This window comes from Pongo abelii, chromosome 5 (genome assembly GCF_028885655.2).
Source record: "Pongo abelii isolate AG06213 chromosome 5, NHGRI_mPonAbe1-v2.0_pri, whole genome shotgun sequence".
Taxonomy (NCBI): Eukaryota; Metazoa; Chordata; class Mammalia; order Primates; family Hominidae; genus Pongo; species Pongo abelii.
Window position 1 is genome coordinate 21708272 of NC_071990.2, and position 16326 is coordinate 21724597.

Sequence of the window (16326 nt, forward strand, 5' to 3'; positions counted from 1 at the left end):
GTTCAAGCGATTCTCCTGCCTCAGCCTCCGGAGTAGCTGGGACTACAGGTGCGCGCCACAAAGCCCAGCTAATTTTTGTATTTTTAGTAGAGACAGGGTTTTACCGTGTTGGCTAGGATGGTCTTGATCTCTTGACCTTGTAATCCCCCTGCCTCGGCCTCACAAAGTGCTGGGATTACAGGCGTGAGCCACTGCGCCCAGCCGATTGTGCTTTTTAAACCTTGGTTTCAGCTTTGATGTGACAGTGCTTGAGAATAGAATAATTTTCCTCCTTGGACTTGAGCTCTGTTAATCATTTGGTAAAGATCTTTCATTGTCAAAAAAGCCAGGAGACAGGCCTAGTTAATATTTGCAAACCGAGGAAATATTTATTACATGAAATATTGTTCCACTGATGGGTTAGTGGAAAATTCTGGGGTAAGATCATTTCTTTCATGACTAATGAAGAACTGTATCTTAATTACTTTTCTAGAGGGTTTTTTTTGGTTTTCTGATCACGGATTTGAGATTCAATTTTTATACTAAATGATGATGATGGTTAATATCAACTTTTTTTTAGCTTAGAGATACTTGGTTTATTTAATAAGTTAACAGGGTTTCATTCTCCATAATAGTGTGAATATAGACCCCTGGGCAGCAGACTTTATTGAACCAATAAAACTTTATTTGCTTGCTCTTAAAAGCTCTGTTGGAAAGACCTGGGGGTAGGGTGGACACAGTTATTTAACACAGAATTTCTAATACTTTTCTTTGAAATGAAACAAGGGCCAATTTACTTACTGGCTGGAGCTGTAAAAGCATTTCCATTGATGTTAACATGGCTTGACTCCCTCAGAGTTGGTTCATTCCAGAAATGGTTCTTGGATCTTGAGAGTGGGGAGGGTGGTTCTTCCCAGCAAAGCTGAGTGACTTGCCCAAGGGCTTGCGATAGAGCCTTGCAGACAGTGCCCTTACTTGCCTTTGTGATTTGAATGATCATCCAAGGGAAAGTAGAATCAGTTTTAAGGAATATTTCAAATTAGCAAAATTGGAATATCCCTGGAAGGCTGGGTTCTATGTTTTATCATGAAGAATTGGTCAGGTACCAACATTTTTGAGTGCCAGAGACTTGCAGTAGGATGTCTTACAAATGTTATGTGTATTTTGATAGGCTAATGTTTTTGTAGTCACCACTGCATGCAGTGTAAACACTCCATGAATTATTAGGTTTTCCTATGTTACCAGAAAGGGGTCCCATTCCAGATCCCAAGAGAGGGTTCTTGGATCTCTCGCAAAAAAGAATTTGAGGTGAATCCATAGAGTAAAGTGAAAGCAAATTTATTAAGAAAGTAAAGGAACCAGGCCAGTGGCTCACACCTGTAATCCCAACATTTTGGGACGCTGAGGCTGGCGAACCATCTGAGGTCAGGAGTTCGAGACCAGCCTGGCCAACATGGTGAAACTCCGTCTCTTCTAAAAATACAAAATTAGCTGGGCGCAGTGGCTCACGCCTGTAATCTTAGCACTTTGGGAGGCTGAGGCAGGTGGATGATCTGAGGTCAGGAGTTCGAGACCAGCCTGGCCGACATGATGAAATCCCGTCTCTACTAAAAATACAAAAAATTAGCCAAGTGTGGTGGTGCACGCCTGTAATCCCAGCTATTCAGGAGGCTGAGGCAGGAGAATCACTTGAACCCAGGAAGCGGAGGTTGCAGGGAGCCAAGATCTTGTCACTGCACTCCAGCCTGGGCAACAAGAGCGAAACTCTGTCTCAAAAAAAAAAAAAAAAAAAAGAAAAAAGAAAAGTAAAGGAATAAGTCTGGGTGTGGTGGCTCATTTCTGTAATCCCAGCACTTTGGGAGGCCGAAGCGGGCAGATCACTTGAGGTCAGGAGTTCGAGACCAGCCCGGCCAACATGGTGAAACCCCGTCTCTACTAAAAATACAAAAATTAGCCAGGTGTGGTGGCACTTGCCTGTAATCCCACCTACTTGGGAGGCTGAGGTGCGAGAATTGCTTGAAGCCGAGAGGCAGCGGTTGCAGTGAGCTGAGACCGTGTCACTGCACTCCAACCTGGATGACAGAGCAGACTCTGTCTCAAAACAAACAAAAAAAAACAAAGCAAAGGAATAAAGAATGGCTACTCTATAGGCAGAGCAGCCCCGAGGGCTGCTGGTTGCCCATTTTTATTGTTACTTCTTGATTATATGCTAAACGAGGGGTAGATTATCCATGAGTTTTCCAGGGAAGGGGTAGGCAATTACTGGAACTGAGGGTCCCTCTTTTTTTATTTATTTTTTTTGAGATGGAGTCTCGCCCTGTCACCCAGGCTGGAGTGCAGTGCTGCCATCTCAGCTCACTGCAACCTCTGATTCCTGGGTTCAAGCAATTCTCCTGCCTCAGACTTCTGAGTAGCTGAGATTACAGGCGTGCACCACCATGCCTGGCTAATTTTTTGTATTTTGTATTTTTAAAAATTAAAAATTATTTTTACATTTTTTGTATTTTTAGTAGAGATGGGGATTCGCCATGCTGGCCAGGCTGGTCTCGAACTCCTGACCTCGTGATCCACTCACCTCGACCTCCCAAAGTGCTGGGATTATGGGTGTGAGCCACCGCGCCAGGCCTTTTTTTTTTTTTTGAGACGGAGTCTTGCTCTTGTTGCCCACACTAGAGTGCGGTGGCACAATCTCGTCTCACTGCAACCTCCGCCTCCTCGGTTCAAGCGATTCTCCTGCGTCAGCCTCCCAAGTAGCTGGAATTACAGGTACCCACCACCATGCCTGGCTAAATTTTTTGTATTTTTAGTAGAGATAAGGTTTCATCATGTTGGCCAGGCTGTTTTCGAACTCCTGGCCTCAAGTGATCTGCCCACCTCAGCCTTTGAAAGCCCTGGGATTACAGGCGTGAGCCACTGTGCCCATCCTGTCTGTAAACATTTTTAAAATGCTGCAACAAAGACTCCTCATTTGTCACTGTAATACTGAGTACTGAGTGTGTGGACCTGTAAGGGTCTCTTTTTCTCTTTTTAGTTACAGGGCTTGACGTTTCTAGGACTAACCAAGGAAGATGCAGTTGGTTGTGAATCACTTCTTCCCAGGCTGAAATGGCAAGTTTCTGTTTTATGACACTAAAGATGCAGTCCAACAGAGTAGTCACTGTGCTCAGCATCAGTATTTTTTTTTTTTGCCTCCATCATCTTGCTGAAACAGCATTTGTGTAATAAAAATGAACCTCTGCACCTCTTTAAAGTGCTTTGGATTTGGACAAATTTATGTTTTATCAAAGGTTAATCCTGACAAATTATTGTCAATGATTTCTGGAAGGTCTGCTACAGGTGCAATTGAATTAATTGTATATTGTGCATAGACGGATGTATACTTTAGGAAAGATTTACTGCTTTTTTTTTGTGGCAAAAGTAGAACTAGAAAACTGGGGATACCCAGTAAAACCACAGTGGGACCAGGAGCTTGACCCTACTGTGCAGATAAATGATGTTCACGAAAGGTTAAGTTAGAGCTCTAATGTTCCCCATTGCATCACTCTACTGCTACCTCTGCCTAAAAGACAAAATGAAAAGGGGAAAAGTCACAAAGGCAGGGAAAAAACAGGTAACACTAGAGTCGTGACTTTTACCCCCTTTTTCATTTTCTGTTTTTGGTGGGAAGGTGAAACCTCTATTCATTTATCGGCTGGAAAGAAATCTTTGTGTTTTCATGACAGGCGCTTCTACCCATTGTTTCTAGAAGCAGGAGAAACTTTTTATTTCTCTAGTTCGGGGATCGCCCAGATGCAAAAGAGGACGAAATGAGAAGTGAGCCTTGAGACAGGAATATAAATCAGTGTTACAAACAAAGAAACAAACAAACAAGAGTATTGAGCACATAGCTGCTCAAGATGGCTTGACAAATGAATAAATTATGTAGGTGCAGCCCTGTGTTAAATAAAGGAGCTTATACTCTGAGACACACACATGACAGACACAACAGCAAATCTTGAACATGTGCTTGGAAGTTTCTGAACTTTCCACAGAGAATGGTTTATTAGTGTGCTAGGGCTGCCATAAGAAAGAACCACAGACTGGGTGGCTTAAACGACAAATTTATTTTCTCAGGCTGGGCGTGGTGGCTCATACCTGTAATCCTAGCGCACTGGGAGGCCAAGGCCCAGCAGATCACTTGAGGTCAGGAGTTCGAAACCAGCCTGGCCAACATGGTGAAACCCCGTCTCTACTAAAAATACACAAAATAAGCCTGGCATGGTGGTGGGTGCCTGTAGTCCCAGCTACTTGGGAAGCTGAGGCAGGAGAATCTCTTGAACTCAGGAGGCGGAGGTTGCAGTGAGCTGAGATCACACCACTGAGCTCCAGCCTGGGCAACAGAGCGAGACTCCATCTCAAAACAGTTCTGGAGACAGGAAGTCCAAGATGAAGATGTCAGTAGGGCCATGAGGCAAGGATCTCTCTCAGGCCTCTCTCTCTCTGGCTTGTAAATGTCTATTTTCCTCTCTATGTGTTTGTGTCCAAATTTCCTCTTCTTCTAAAGATCCCTGTCATATTGGGTTAGTGCCCACCCTGAAGGCCTCATTTTAATTTAATTACCTCTTTACAGTCTCTCCAAATACAGTTTCATTCTGAGGTACTGGGAGTTAAGACTTCAACATATGGACTTGGGGCGATGTGATTCAGCCCATAAAGAATGGTTACACTTACCCTTTGATACTAACACTCATACCTTTTTCTCATTTCCCTCAACTATTTTTGTAAGTATCTAAGAAGCCAGAATTTTCAATGTTTTCATATTTCTCTTACAGTTTTCTGTTAATTTGCAAATTGGGCGACATCACTTCTTGTTTTCTGGTAGTCTTTATTGGTCTGATATTGAACAGAACAATGAGTAGAAACAGGAAAAAGAAATCATCTAAAGTAGGAAGTGTGGAGTCAATTCTTACAAAGAGCATCATCACCATCAAACATTTACTGAATATCTGCCCTGTCAACCCTTTCACATGGTTCTGAGGTCAACGGAGTGTCTGCTGAGTGAATAACTCTTGGGTGAAAAAGAAAGCATAAGAATATCATCTCTTGGGTATATATTTTTTTCATAAACTTTTTTTTTTTTTTGGTGGTGTCTCACTCTGTCACCTAGGCTGGAGTGCAGTGGCACGATCTTGGCTCACTGCAACTGCTGGCTCCCAGGTTCAAGTGATTCTCCTGCCTCAGCTCCTCAAGTAGCCGGGATTATAAACCTGCGCCACCGTGCCCAGCTAATTTTTGTATTTTTAGTAGAGACAGGGTTTCACCGTGTTGGCCAGGCTGATCTCGAACTCCTGAACTCAGGTGATCTGCCCACCTTGGCCTCCCAAAGTGCTGGGATTACAGGTGTGAGCCACGGAGTCTGGCCTTTATAAACTTTTAATTATGTATAATATACATAAAGATAAGTACACTAGTCTTAAGTGTACCATTCAATGAATTACCATAAAGTCAACCTTTTAGGTTAAGAAGTTGGTAGCTCCCCTTCTGCCCTCTCCCAAGGGTAACTCCTATCAAGACTTTTATCATTATAGATAGAAGTTTGATACTATTTTCCATTTATGTAAATGGAGTTGTTCGCAGTGTTCCTCATTGTATTTGGTCTCTTTGCTCAACATTTTGTTGTGAGATTCAGCCATGTTGCCGAGTATAGCAATAGTTTCTTTATTCTCGTTGCTGTACAGTACTCAATTGTTTGAATAGGCCACACTGTATTCATTCTACTGTTGGTGGACATTTGGATTATGCCTAGTTTTTGACTGTTAGGAATAGTGCTGCTGTGAACATTCTTTTTTTTTTAATTTAAAAATATTTAATTGACAAGTACAATTGCATATATTTAAGGGGTTCAGTTTGATCGTTTGATATATGGACACATTATGTAATGATTATGAACATTCTTATACATATCTTTTGTTGAACATATGTATGCATTTCTATTATGGAGTGGGGCTGTTGGGTCGCAGGTCATATGTTCAACTTTAGTAGATACTTACAGTTTTTCAAAAGCACCTGTAGCATTTTACACATTTTTTTTTTTTTGGAGATGGAGTCTTGCTCTGTCGCCCAGGCTGGAGTGCAGTGGCGCGATCTCGGCTCACTGCAAGCTCTGCCTCCCGGGTTCACGCCATTCTCCTGCCTCAGCCTCCCGAGTAGCTGAGACTACAGGCGCCCGCCACCATCCCTGGCTAATTTTCTTTTTGTATTTTTAGTAGAGACGGGGTTTTACCATGTTATCCAGGATGGTCTCGATCTCCTGACCTTGTGATCCGCCCGCCTCAGCCTCCCAAAGTGCTAGGATTACTGGTGTGAGCCACTGTGCCCGGCCACAATTTACACTTTTATCAGTAGTGTATGAGAGTTCTGATTGTGACCAGTTTTGCTAATACTTGATAGCATAAATGTTTAAATTTAGCCATTCTCTTAGGTAAGTAGTGGAATCTCATTGTGATTGCATTTTAAATTTCTCTGAGGACAAATGAATTTGAGTATCTTATTTCTTTTGCTCATTCAAGTGCCCTCGTTCATGAAGCTGTTTAAAGTAATCACAGGCTGTGGGTGGTGGCTCACACCTGAAATCCTAGCACTTTGGGAGGCCAAGGCTGGCGGATCACTTAAGCCCTGGGAGGTCAAGGCTGCAGGGAGCCGTGATGGCGCCACTGCACTCCAGCCTGGGTGACAGAGCAAGACCCTATTTAAAAAAGAAAAAAAAAAAAAAAAATATATATATATATGTGTATGATAATAATAAAATAAAATAATCACGGCCACCAATCCATCCCTGGTGTCCTCAAAAACTCTTCCAAGTCTTAAGCAAATAAATAATGAATTGATCTTTCTGCAACTTAAGGCTAAAGTGAAGAGTTGGTTTGTTTTGGATATTTTAAGTTTATACTTATTAAGAGAATCCTCACTCTCAGAAGTGTTTCAGTTTAGATGATTAATTTATAGTCAACCTATTTATATCCATCATCTCTTCTGCATTATTTAAAGCTTTTCTATCTGAAATCACTCATTCATTTGTTCTATCATTGCTGAGGTCTTACTCTATGCCAGGTAGTGGGATAAGTACTGGGGATGTAAAGAGGTATAAGATATCCCTTCCCCTAAAAATCTTAAGTGTTGTGGAAGAAACAGATTCTAGAACTATGTTTTTTTTTTTTTTTTTGAGACGGAGTTCTGCTTTTGTTGCCCAGGCTAGAGTGCAATGGTGCGATCTCGGCTCACCGCAATCTCCGTCTCCCGGGTTCAGCAGTTCTCCTGCCTCAGCCTCCTGAGTAGCTGGGATTACAGGCATGCGTCACCACGCCTGGCTAATTTTGTATTTTTAGTAGAGATAAGGTTTCTCCATGTTGGTCAGGTTGGTCTTGAACTCCTGACCTTGGGTGATCCGCCTGTCTCGGCCTTCCAAAGTGCTGGGATCACAGGCAGGAGTCACCAAGCACGGTCTTTTTTTTTTTGATAGAGTCTTGCTCTGTCGCCCAGGCTGGAGTGCAGTGGCCCAATCTCGGCTTCCTGGGTTCATGCCATTCTCCTGCTTCAGCCTCCCGAGTAGCTGGGACTACAGGCGCCCGCCACCATGCCTGGCTAATTTTTTTTTTTGTATTTTTTTGTATTTTTAGTAGAGACGGTGTTTTACCATGTTAGCCAGGATGGTCTCAATCTCCTGACCTCGTGATCCGCCCGCCTCGGCCTCTCAAAGTGCTGGGATTACAGGCGTGAGCCACTGCACCCGACCTCTAGAACTATTTTTACCTGGTCTAATCATAGCTGTATAATCATAATTCTGAGTTCTAGCAGAGCTGAATTTCTGCATTAAGAACATCTATGCTAATAAAATGATTTGTTATACCCAATAGCTTATGTTGATGATTTATGATATGTTTTATGCTACTAATAGTTACTTAGCAATTACATTTGGTCTGAATCACTGAGTGAGTTTACTGTTCCTCTGGCTTTGTGAACACAATTGTTTAAAACATATTTTTTTGGCACTGTATTTGTCTCGAGTCCTTAATGTGTGAGAATTCAATCATCAATAGGTTCATAAAACTCATGTTTTGGGCAGGAGCCTTAATCCCTTGAATTATGGTAAGGGAAACTTGTGTTGAGTTGAACTGAATGTCTTATAAAAAATCCTTCTGGTTTCTATGTCCTCATTCATTTGGATCCAGCTGTGTTAAAATGGCCATCTGATACTGTCTCTTACTCAGAAGAGAATACTGCTTTAATTTAAATGTGCCCTGTTGTCACATCTGCCCAGGCGTTCAGGTATTACTCTTTGGTACCCTGTATGATGGAACAATAAACACTGTTTTGGAATTGTCTGTTTACTTGTCTATCTTCTAGATTAGATTGTCACCAGCTCAAAATCCCTGGCACCTGACATGATGCCCAACAGAAGCTAGATGTTCTGGTCAGTAAATGCCTTTTGAATGAACGAGAATAAGCAAATGTTGGCCTGGGCGCGGTGGCTCACACCTGTAATCTCAGCATTTTGGGAGGCCGAGGCAGGTGGATCACCTGAGGTCAGGAGTTCAAGACCAGCCTGGCCAACCTGGTGAAACCCCGTCTCTACTAAAAATACAAAAATTAGCCAGATGTGCTGGGCGCGGTGGCTCACCCCTGTAATCCCAGCACTTTGGGAGGCCGAGGCGGGCAGATCACGAGGTCAGGAGATCGAGACCATACTGTCTAACATGGTGAAACCCCGTCTCTACTAAAAACACAAACAATTAGCCGGGCGTGGTAGGGGGTGCCTGTAGTCCCAGCTACTCGGGAGGCTGAGGCAGGAGAATGGCGTGAACCCAGGAGGTGGAGCTTGCAGTGAGTCAAGATCACGCCAGGGCACTCCAGCCTGGGTGACAGAGCGAAACTTTGTCTCAAAAAAAAAAAAAATTAGCCAGGTGTGGTGCCTCATGCCTGTAATCCCAGCTGCTCGGGAGGCTGAGGCAGGAGAATGGCGTGAACTCGAGAGGCAGAGGTTGCAGTGAGTGGAGATCGCATTGTTGCACTCCAGCCTGGGTGACAGAGTGAGACTCCATCTCAAAAAAAAGAATAAGCAAATGTTAGAATACAAACACACACCACTCATAATTACAAAGAAATGATAATGCACCTGGCGTAGAGCTAGGTTGTGGCTCCAGGTCATTGTGGCCCAGAACAGACATGCCAACTGCTCCAATAGGCTTTCAGTTGGGGAGTGAGGAACAGACAATAATGAAGGCTTCACACAAAGTAGTGTTCAGTTACAAGTTGAGATAAGTGCTTTGAAGCAAAGGGACATATGGCAAATAAGGCTGACCCAGATTTTGGGGGATGAAAAGGCTTCCCAGAGAAAGTGGCATTTAAGATAAAACCTGCAGGATGAAGAGAAATTAATGATAGGCAGTAGGTAGGGAAGACAGGAAAGCATCTCAGGCTGAGGAACAGTTGTGCAAATGGTCTGTGGTGGGCAGGAACATGGTGGGGATCAAAGAGGTTTTCAGAAGACAAACCTGGGAGACAGGTCAGGGTCAGACTGTTCATGGCCTAGGAGACCTCATTGAAGATGCCCTGCTTTGTCTTAGGAGCAATGGTTTGCCTTTTAAAAGTTGTATGGGAAGGTACAGGAGTGCTAGGATCAGATTTGCACTTTATAAGTATTACCTTATGCTAGGAACTAGCTTGATATTTTGCAAATGTAAATAAAGAGAAAGAATCAAATATTTATTCTTGGTTGCCACATAACTTGTACCTCAAAATAACCAAATAGTATATGAAGATAAATTTCTCTATAGATGTGTTCCAGGTAATATATGAGAAGGAGTGATAGGATACCATCATTCCGCAATCCATAGTGAATTATATGTTTAGGCAATAATTATCAATAGATGTTAACTTTACAAAAAGAGACAAGCAGACAAGATTCCTGGAAATAAATAATACCACCGTTTGATAGGCTTGTCAAAAACAACAACAAAAAATCAAACCTGAATCTGCCCAAGCTTCTAGACCTGACTAGCATATTTTTAGGAAATGTGGGGCCAGGGGAATGTGTTACCCATAGCATGGAGACGAATTCAGTACAGTCCAAATCCTGGGAAACTCTACAGGATGAACCACTTGGATTATTTCAACAAAGAAATTATAAGAGGGACAGAAGAGAGATGGAGGGGAACCTATAGATTAAAAGAGATTTACATAAATGTATGGACCTTATTTGGATTCTGATTTGGACATAATAACTGTAAAACAAAACATTTATGAGACACTTGGTAATTTGAGCACTGGCTGGATATTTGATGATACTAAGGGATTACGTATTATGGATTATTCTTAAGTGTGATAATGTTATTTTGATTATGTTTAAACAACAACAAATAGCTTTCCTATCTTTTAGAGATACTTACTGAAATATTTATGAATAGAATGATGTGATATCTGGGATTTTCTTCCAAGTTGGTGAATGTTGAAGCTGAGGGATGGGTCAATGGGAGTTCACTTTCTCTCCTTTCTGCTTTTGTTTATGATTGACATCTTCCATTATAAAGAGTGTTGAAAAGTCATGGGAAAAAGGAAAAAAAGAGATCACCTTTGGTTTGACTTTTCCCCTCACCCCTCAAATCCTCAGTATGTTTCAGTTGAAATTTATCAGCTGGTCACACTTTAATGTATTACTATATTAAAGAATTTTAATTTTAATATCTTTGTATATTAACATGTTTTAATGCTTATTAGACTGATTGCTTTTTAAAACATTTTAATACATGTTAATTGTGGAAAATTTGGATATGTAAGAAAAGCCCAATGAAGAGAATTAATAGCACCGATGATCCCACTACTTGGGAGAGAGCTATAGTTAATATTTTTGAGTGTTCAATCTCATCAGGAATATATACATATTAAAACATAATTTTAATTATTAACCAACAAATTTTCTGCTTCTATTTTTTAGCAGCTCATTGTGACCATTTTCCCAAGGCATTAGGGGTTCTGTTATAAACAAATTTTAGTGGCTGTTTAGTGTTAACATCCATAGACATCTATGGCAAAATTTACTTAATTCTCTCTCGTTAAACACTAAATTAAAAAAAAAAAAAGTCTGTTGTAGAAATTATGCTCTAATAAATAGACTTATAAATATATCTTTTATACATTCTGATTATTTCCTTTGGGTACATTCCTGTAGTTAAATTGTTGGGTCAGTGAGCATGTGTTTTTGTAGCAATTTTTATTTTATTTTAATTTTTTTTGAGACGGAGTCTTGCTCTGTTGCCCAGGCTGGAGTGCAGTGGCGTGATCTCGTCTCATTGCAAGCTCTGCCTCCCGAGTTCACGCCATTCTCCTGCCTCAGCCTCCCGAGTAGCTGGGACTACAGGCGCCCGCCACCACGCCCGGCTAATTTTTTTGTATTTTTAGTAGAGACGGGGTTTCACCGTGTTAGCCAGGATGGTCTCGATCTACTCACCTCGTGATCCGCCTGCCTCGGCCTCCCAAAGTGCTGGGATTACAGATGTGAGCCACCGCGCCCGGCCTTTTGTAGCAATTTTATAAGCCTTTGAAATGTTGACACTGATTTGCACTCCTGTAAGCTATGTATGAGCATGCTTATTTATTCTGTGCTCTATCAACTCTGAATATTATGCATAAAATTTTTTGGCCAGTTTGTTGATGAAAAATCGTGTTAAATAGTTTTAATTGGCATTTTTCTGATTACGACTGCCTTTGAACATTTTTTCCTGTTTATTACTCACTAGTTTTTCAATTACTAGACATATCCTTTGTACATTTTTATATTTGTACATTCTTTTTATGCTTAATTGTACATAGTCTTTATATAATAGGGATTGTATCACTTTGTTAGTCATGTTGCAAGAATTTACCCTATATGTTTTAAAATTCAGTGTGTGAAATTAAAAAATTTCTAATATATGCTGGGCATTGTGGCTCCCGCCTGTAATCCCACCACTTTGAGAGGCCAAGGTGGGTGGATCACTTGAGGTCAGGAGTTCAAGACCAGCCTAGCCAACATGGTGAAACCCCATCTCTAGTAAAAATACAAAAATTAGCTGAGCATGATGGCAGAGGCCTGTAATCCCAGCTACTTGGGAGGCTGAGGCAGGAGAAATGCTTGAACCTGGGAGGCAGAGATTGCAGTGAGCCAAGCTTGTGCCACTGTACTCCAGCCTGGGTGACAGAGTGAGACTCTGTCACACACATACACACACACACACACACCAATTTTAATATATAGATTTTTCAAATTTTTATATAGTAAGATTGATTAATTTTGTTCATGCATTCTCTCTTTGGTATTACAAAGTCCTTTTCCATTTGGAAATTATTGTGTTTGCCTATTTTAAAAAATTGTTTCATTTATTTTACATTTGACTCTTTAATTCACATAGGTCTCATATTGCTATATTGCTTGGAGTAGAGATCTAACATTTTTCTAGCAGTGACCAATTATTCAAGAAGTTGAACACTTCTTTGCTCTCTGAGTCAAATTGCTACTTCCCCTCATATATTCAGATATTTTATATGTAGGCTTTCTGTACTCTTTCAATGAATGCCTTGCTTCCTAATCTTGCTTAAGTAGCGGTATTTTAAGCCCTGCAAATTCATAGATTGTTTTAATATATAGTATCAGTAGTTAAAAAAAAAAAACAACTTTGATTCCATTTAAAAAAACTTGGATATTTTTCCCCTTTCAGTCTTCCAAATAGCTTTTTTAGTCTTGTTAATATCATTCTTGTTAAGGTTCAACAAGAATTTTCTTATAATTTTGAAGGAGATGACATTAGACCCATTTGGGAGATTTGATATTTTTACATAATTATTCTCATCCAGTAACAAATAATGTGTCACTCTTTAGTGGTGTTATTTCATGTTCTTCAGATAAAGTTTTGTATAGACCCTGTGTCAGTCTTGTTAATTACTAGATATTTTATATATGGTGATGTTTTTGTGAATGGGATCACAAAAATGCAGCAGTTTTATTGAGATATAATTTATGTACCATGTTTTGTGCTTAATTTCAAAGTGAATGTAACTACTAGGCACAGAGCATACATACTACCTTAATACCATTTCTAGTTTTCTGTTTCTTCTTTTCAAGGGTGATTCTGACCACCTATTGATGCATTTTTTTTTCAAGACAGGAAGCAGGATTATCTAATGTGGAGATCTCTGAATTAGGTACACAGAAACATAAGTTCTAACTTCATCCTGCTTTGTCATAGCTGGGTGTTTGATCTTAGGCAAATCACGTAACCTCTCTGGACTTTTGGACTTTGTTTTTCTCTAAAGTTCTTTCTAGCTCCATATTTCTTTTTATTTTTTGTTTTTTTTTTTTGAGATGGAGTTTTGCTCTTGTTGCCCAGGCTGGAGTGCAGTGGCTTGATCTTGGCTCACTGTAACCTCCGCCTTCTGGTTTCAAGTGATTCTTCTTTCTCAGCCTCCCAAGTAGCTGGGATTACAGGTGTGCACCACCACGCCTGGCTACTTTTTGTATTTTTAGTAGAGACGGGGTTTCACTTTTGGCCAAGCTGGTCTTGAACTCCTGACCTTGTGATCCACCCACCTCAGCCTCCCAAAGTGCTGGGATTACAGGCGTAAGGCACTGTTCCTGGCCTAGCTCTATATTTCTAAGTATATAATGACCCTCAAAATATTTGAGTCTCAGAATTTGTGTTCTAGAGAGAGGGAAATCAGAATTTACATGGTAGCATAGCCAGGCACAGTGGCTCACATTTGTAATCCTAGTACTTTGGGAGGACTGCTTGAGCTCAGGAGTTTAAGACCAGCCTAAGGCAACATAGTGAGATCCTGTCTCTACAAAAAATTTAAAAATTAGCCAGATGTGGTGGCATGCACCTGTGGTCCCAGTTACTTGGGAGATTGAGGCAGGAGGATAGCCAGAGCCTGGGAGGTCGAGGCTGCAGTGAGCTATGATCGTGCCACTGTGCCCCAGCCTGGGTGATAGAGTGAGATTCTGTCTCAAATATAAATAAATAAATAAATAAATGGTAGCATAGCAAATGAAATATCATAGCAGTGAAATTTTGAAATATATTTTGTGTTTTATCCTCTGTTAGCTGGTATAGACTCAGTTTGGCATTTTAATTGTTCAGAATATTGACTTTGTTTCCTGAGTCTATCAAGCATGATTCAGAATAAAGCATGACCTCACTCTGTAAGGATGTGTCACCCCTCTATTTTAGATGTCATTTTAACACTTCTGAGGGGAAGAACACGTTTTTATTTTAAGGTTTATTTTTATAACAAATGACCCAACTGTAGTATTTTTGAACCTGGTGGCATTTTAATATTAGCTGTTTCCTTCCTATTGATGCAAGAAAAGCATTCACTTAAATCTGAAGTGAAATCTGCAGTGTAATTTGAAACCTGAAATGCTTATTGATTATGGTAAAGAATGGAAAATTAATGACTTTGGGAATCTATGCCACAGTCAAATTGAGCAGAGAATGTTCTCCTGGTAGGGTGCTTTGGATGCTAACTTCTATTAGCTGCTGCTCATTTCTACCACTGAATATCTAACAACACTGTTCTCAGAAGTAACTGAACTTGCAGAAATAGCTCATGAAGTCATTTTCTATTTAAATAGTCTGCACTTTTTAGAATAAATACTCTTTAACTAGGATGATATTAACGTATGTCTTCGACAGCAACTGCATTGAGAAGACAGGCTTTGCAAAACACTCTTGTCCCCCATCCAAGTATGGGTCTTTTATGACAGATTGTTGTGTATCTGAGGAAGCTATTGTGTCAACAATGAGCATCCTAATGAGTCTAAAAATCTGACTCAATGGAACAAATGCATTTTAATGGCATGCATTTTACTTTAAAAGGATGTACCAAAATAGAGCGAGAGTCTGAAAGCAGGGCATTATTTTATAATGAAAGACTAATATATGGGTAGTTCAAACTAAAGGAAGAGTGTGACTGGGAATGAAAATTGACTTAGGGTGGATAAAATCGCTCCCATCAGCAAACCACAAATGCTGGGGGAGAGTTATCTGAAGTGGTACAGGAGCGAAAATTAAAGTGGTTACCAACACCCAGGAATGTCCTTTACTGAGATGCTGACCTAAGTGGGCAGATGGCTTCCTATGGCACTCTTCATAGGCTGGCATTGCAATATCACATTTACTCACTTTACCAAAATGCCATGAAGTTAATGCTGGAATAACCTGTTTCTTTTCATGTTTAAATTCTACTTATTAAGTGTGTTGTAATATTGAGGGGGAAGTGGGGAAGTTTAGAGACTGAGATAAATTTGTAACATGTTTAGAATAGTGCTTAAGGGCCGGGCGCGGTGGCTCACACCTGTAATCCCAGCACTTTGGGAGGCCAAGGCGGGAGGATCACGAGGTCAGGAGATCGAGACCATCCTGGCTAACACGGTGAAACCCCCGTCTCTACTAAAAATACAAAAAAAGTTAGCTGGGCGCAGTGGCGGGCTCCTGTAGTCCCAGCTACTTGGGAGGCTGGGGCAGGAGAATGGCGTGAACGCGGGAGGCAGAGCTTGCAGTGAGCCGAGATCACGCCACTGCACTCCAGCTTGGGCGACAGAGTGGGACTGCGTCTCAAAAAAAAAAAAAAAAAAAAGAATAGTGCTTAAGTGTGTATCTTTGGAATTAGGGTCCCAACTTTGCAATATCGAGGTGGAAATTATGTAATAATATTTTGTTTGGTATTGACATCACTATACTTCTGTAATTGATTTTTAAAGACTGTGCATTATTTGTTTTTTTTCTTTTCTTTTTTTTTTTGAGATGGAGCCTCTCTCTGTCGCCCAGGCTGGAGTGCAGTGGTGCAATCTTGGCTCATTGCAGCCTCTGCCTCCCAGGTTCAAGCGAGTCTCCTGCCTCAGCCTACTGAGTAGCTGGGATTACAGGCACTCACCATCACACCCAGCTAATTTTTGCATTTTTAGTAGACAGAGTTTCACCATGTTGGCCAGGCTGGTCTCCAACTCCTGACTTCAGGTGAACCATCTGCCTCATCTGGGATTACAGGCGTGAGCCACCGTGCCTGGCCTATTTGTATTTTTTGAAAGAGAACTTGCAGTTTGTGGAAATATACCATAGTACATTTTCTGCATTTATAATATTATGTTTATTATATTGGAAACTCTGCACATGTGCACTTACATACGAAAAAAATTAGGCATGAGGCCGGGTGCGGTGGCTCACGCCTGTAATCCCAGCTCTTTAGGAGGCCGAGGAGGGTGGATCACGAGGTCAGGAGTTCGAGACCCTCCTGGCTAACACGGTGAAACCCCATCTCTACTAAAAATACAAAAAATTA

The 16326-nt window shown here is 41.0% G+C and overlaps 1 protein-coding gene across 26 annotated transcripts in view; it reads left to right on the top strand.

Moving 5' to 3' along the window:
* LOC134761654 (uncharacterized) overlaps positions 1–16326 on the top strand; it is a 985940-nt gene that overhangs the window by 28948 nt on the left and 940666 nt on the right. Inside the window, exon 5 of one of the 26 annotated variants that reach the window (XM_063725386.1) lies at positions 3011–6050. The exons of the other annotated variants lie outside the window; for them this stretch is intronic. Coding sequence (XP_063581456.1) covers positions 3011–3106 — 96 coding nt within the window. The 3' untranslated portion in view covers positions 3107–6050. Of the gene's footprint in view, positions 1–3010; positions 6051–16326 lie in introns of those variants that run through there. 26 annotated transcript variants of the gene reach the window in all.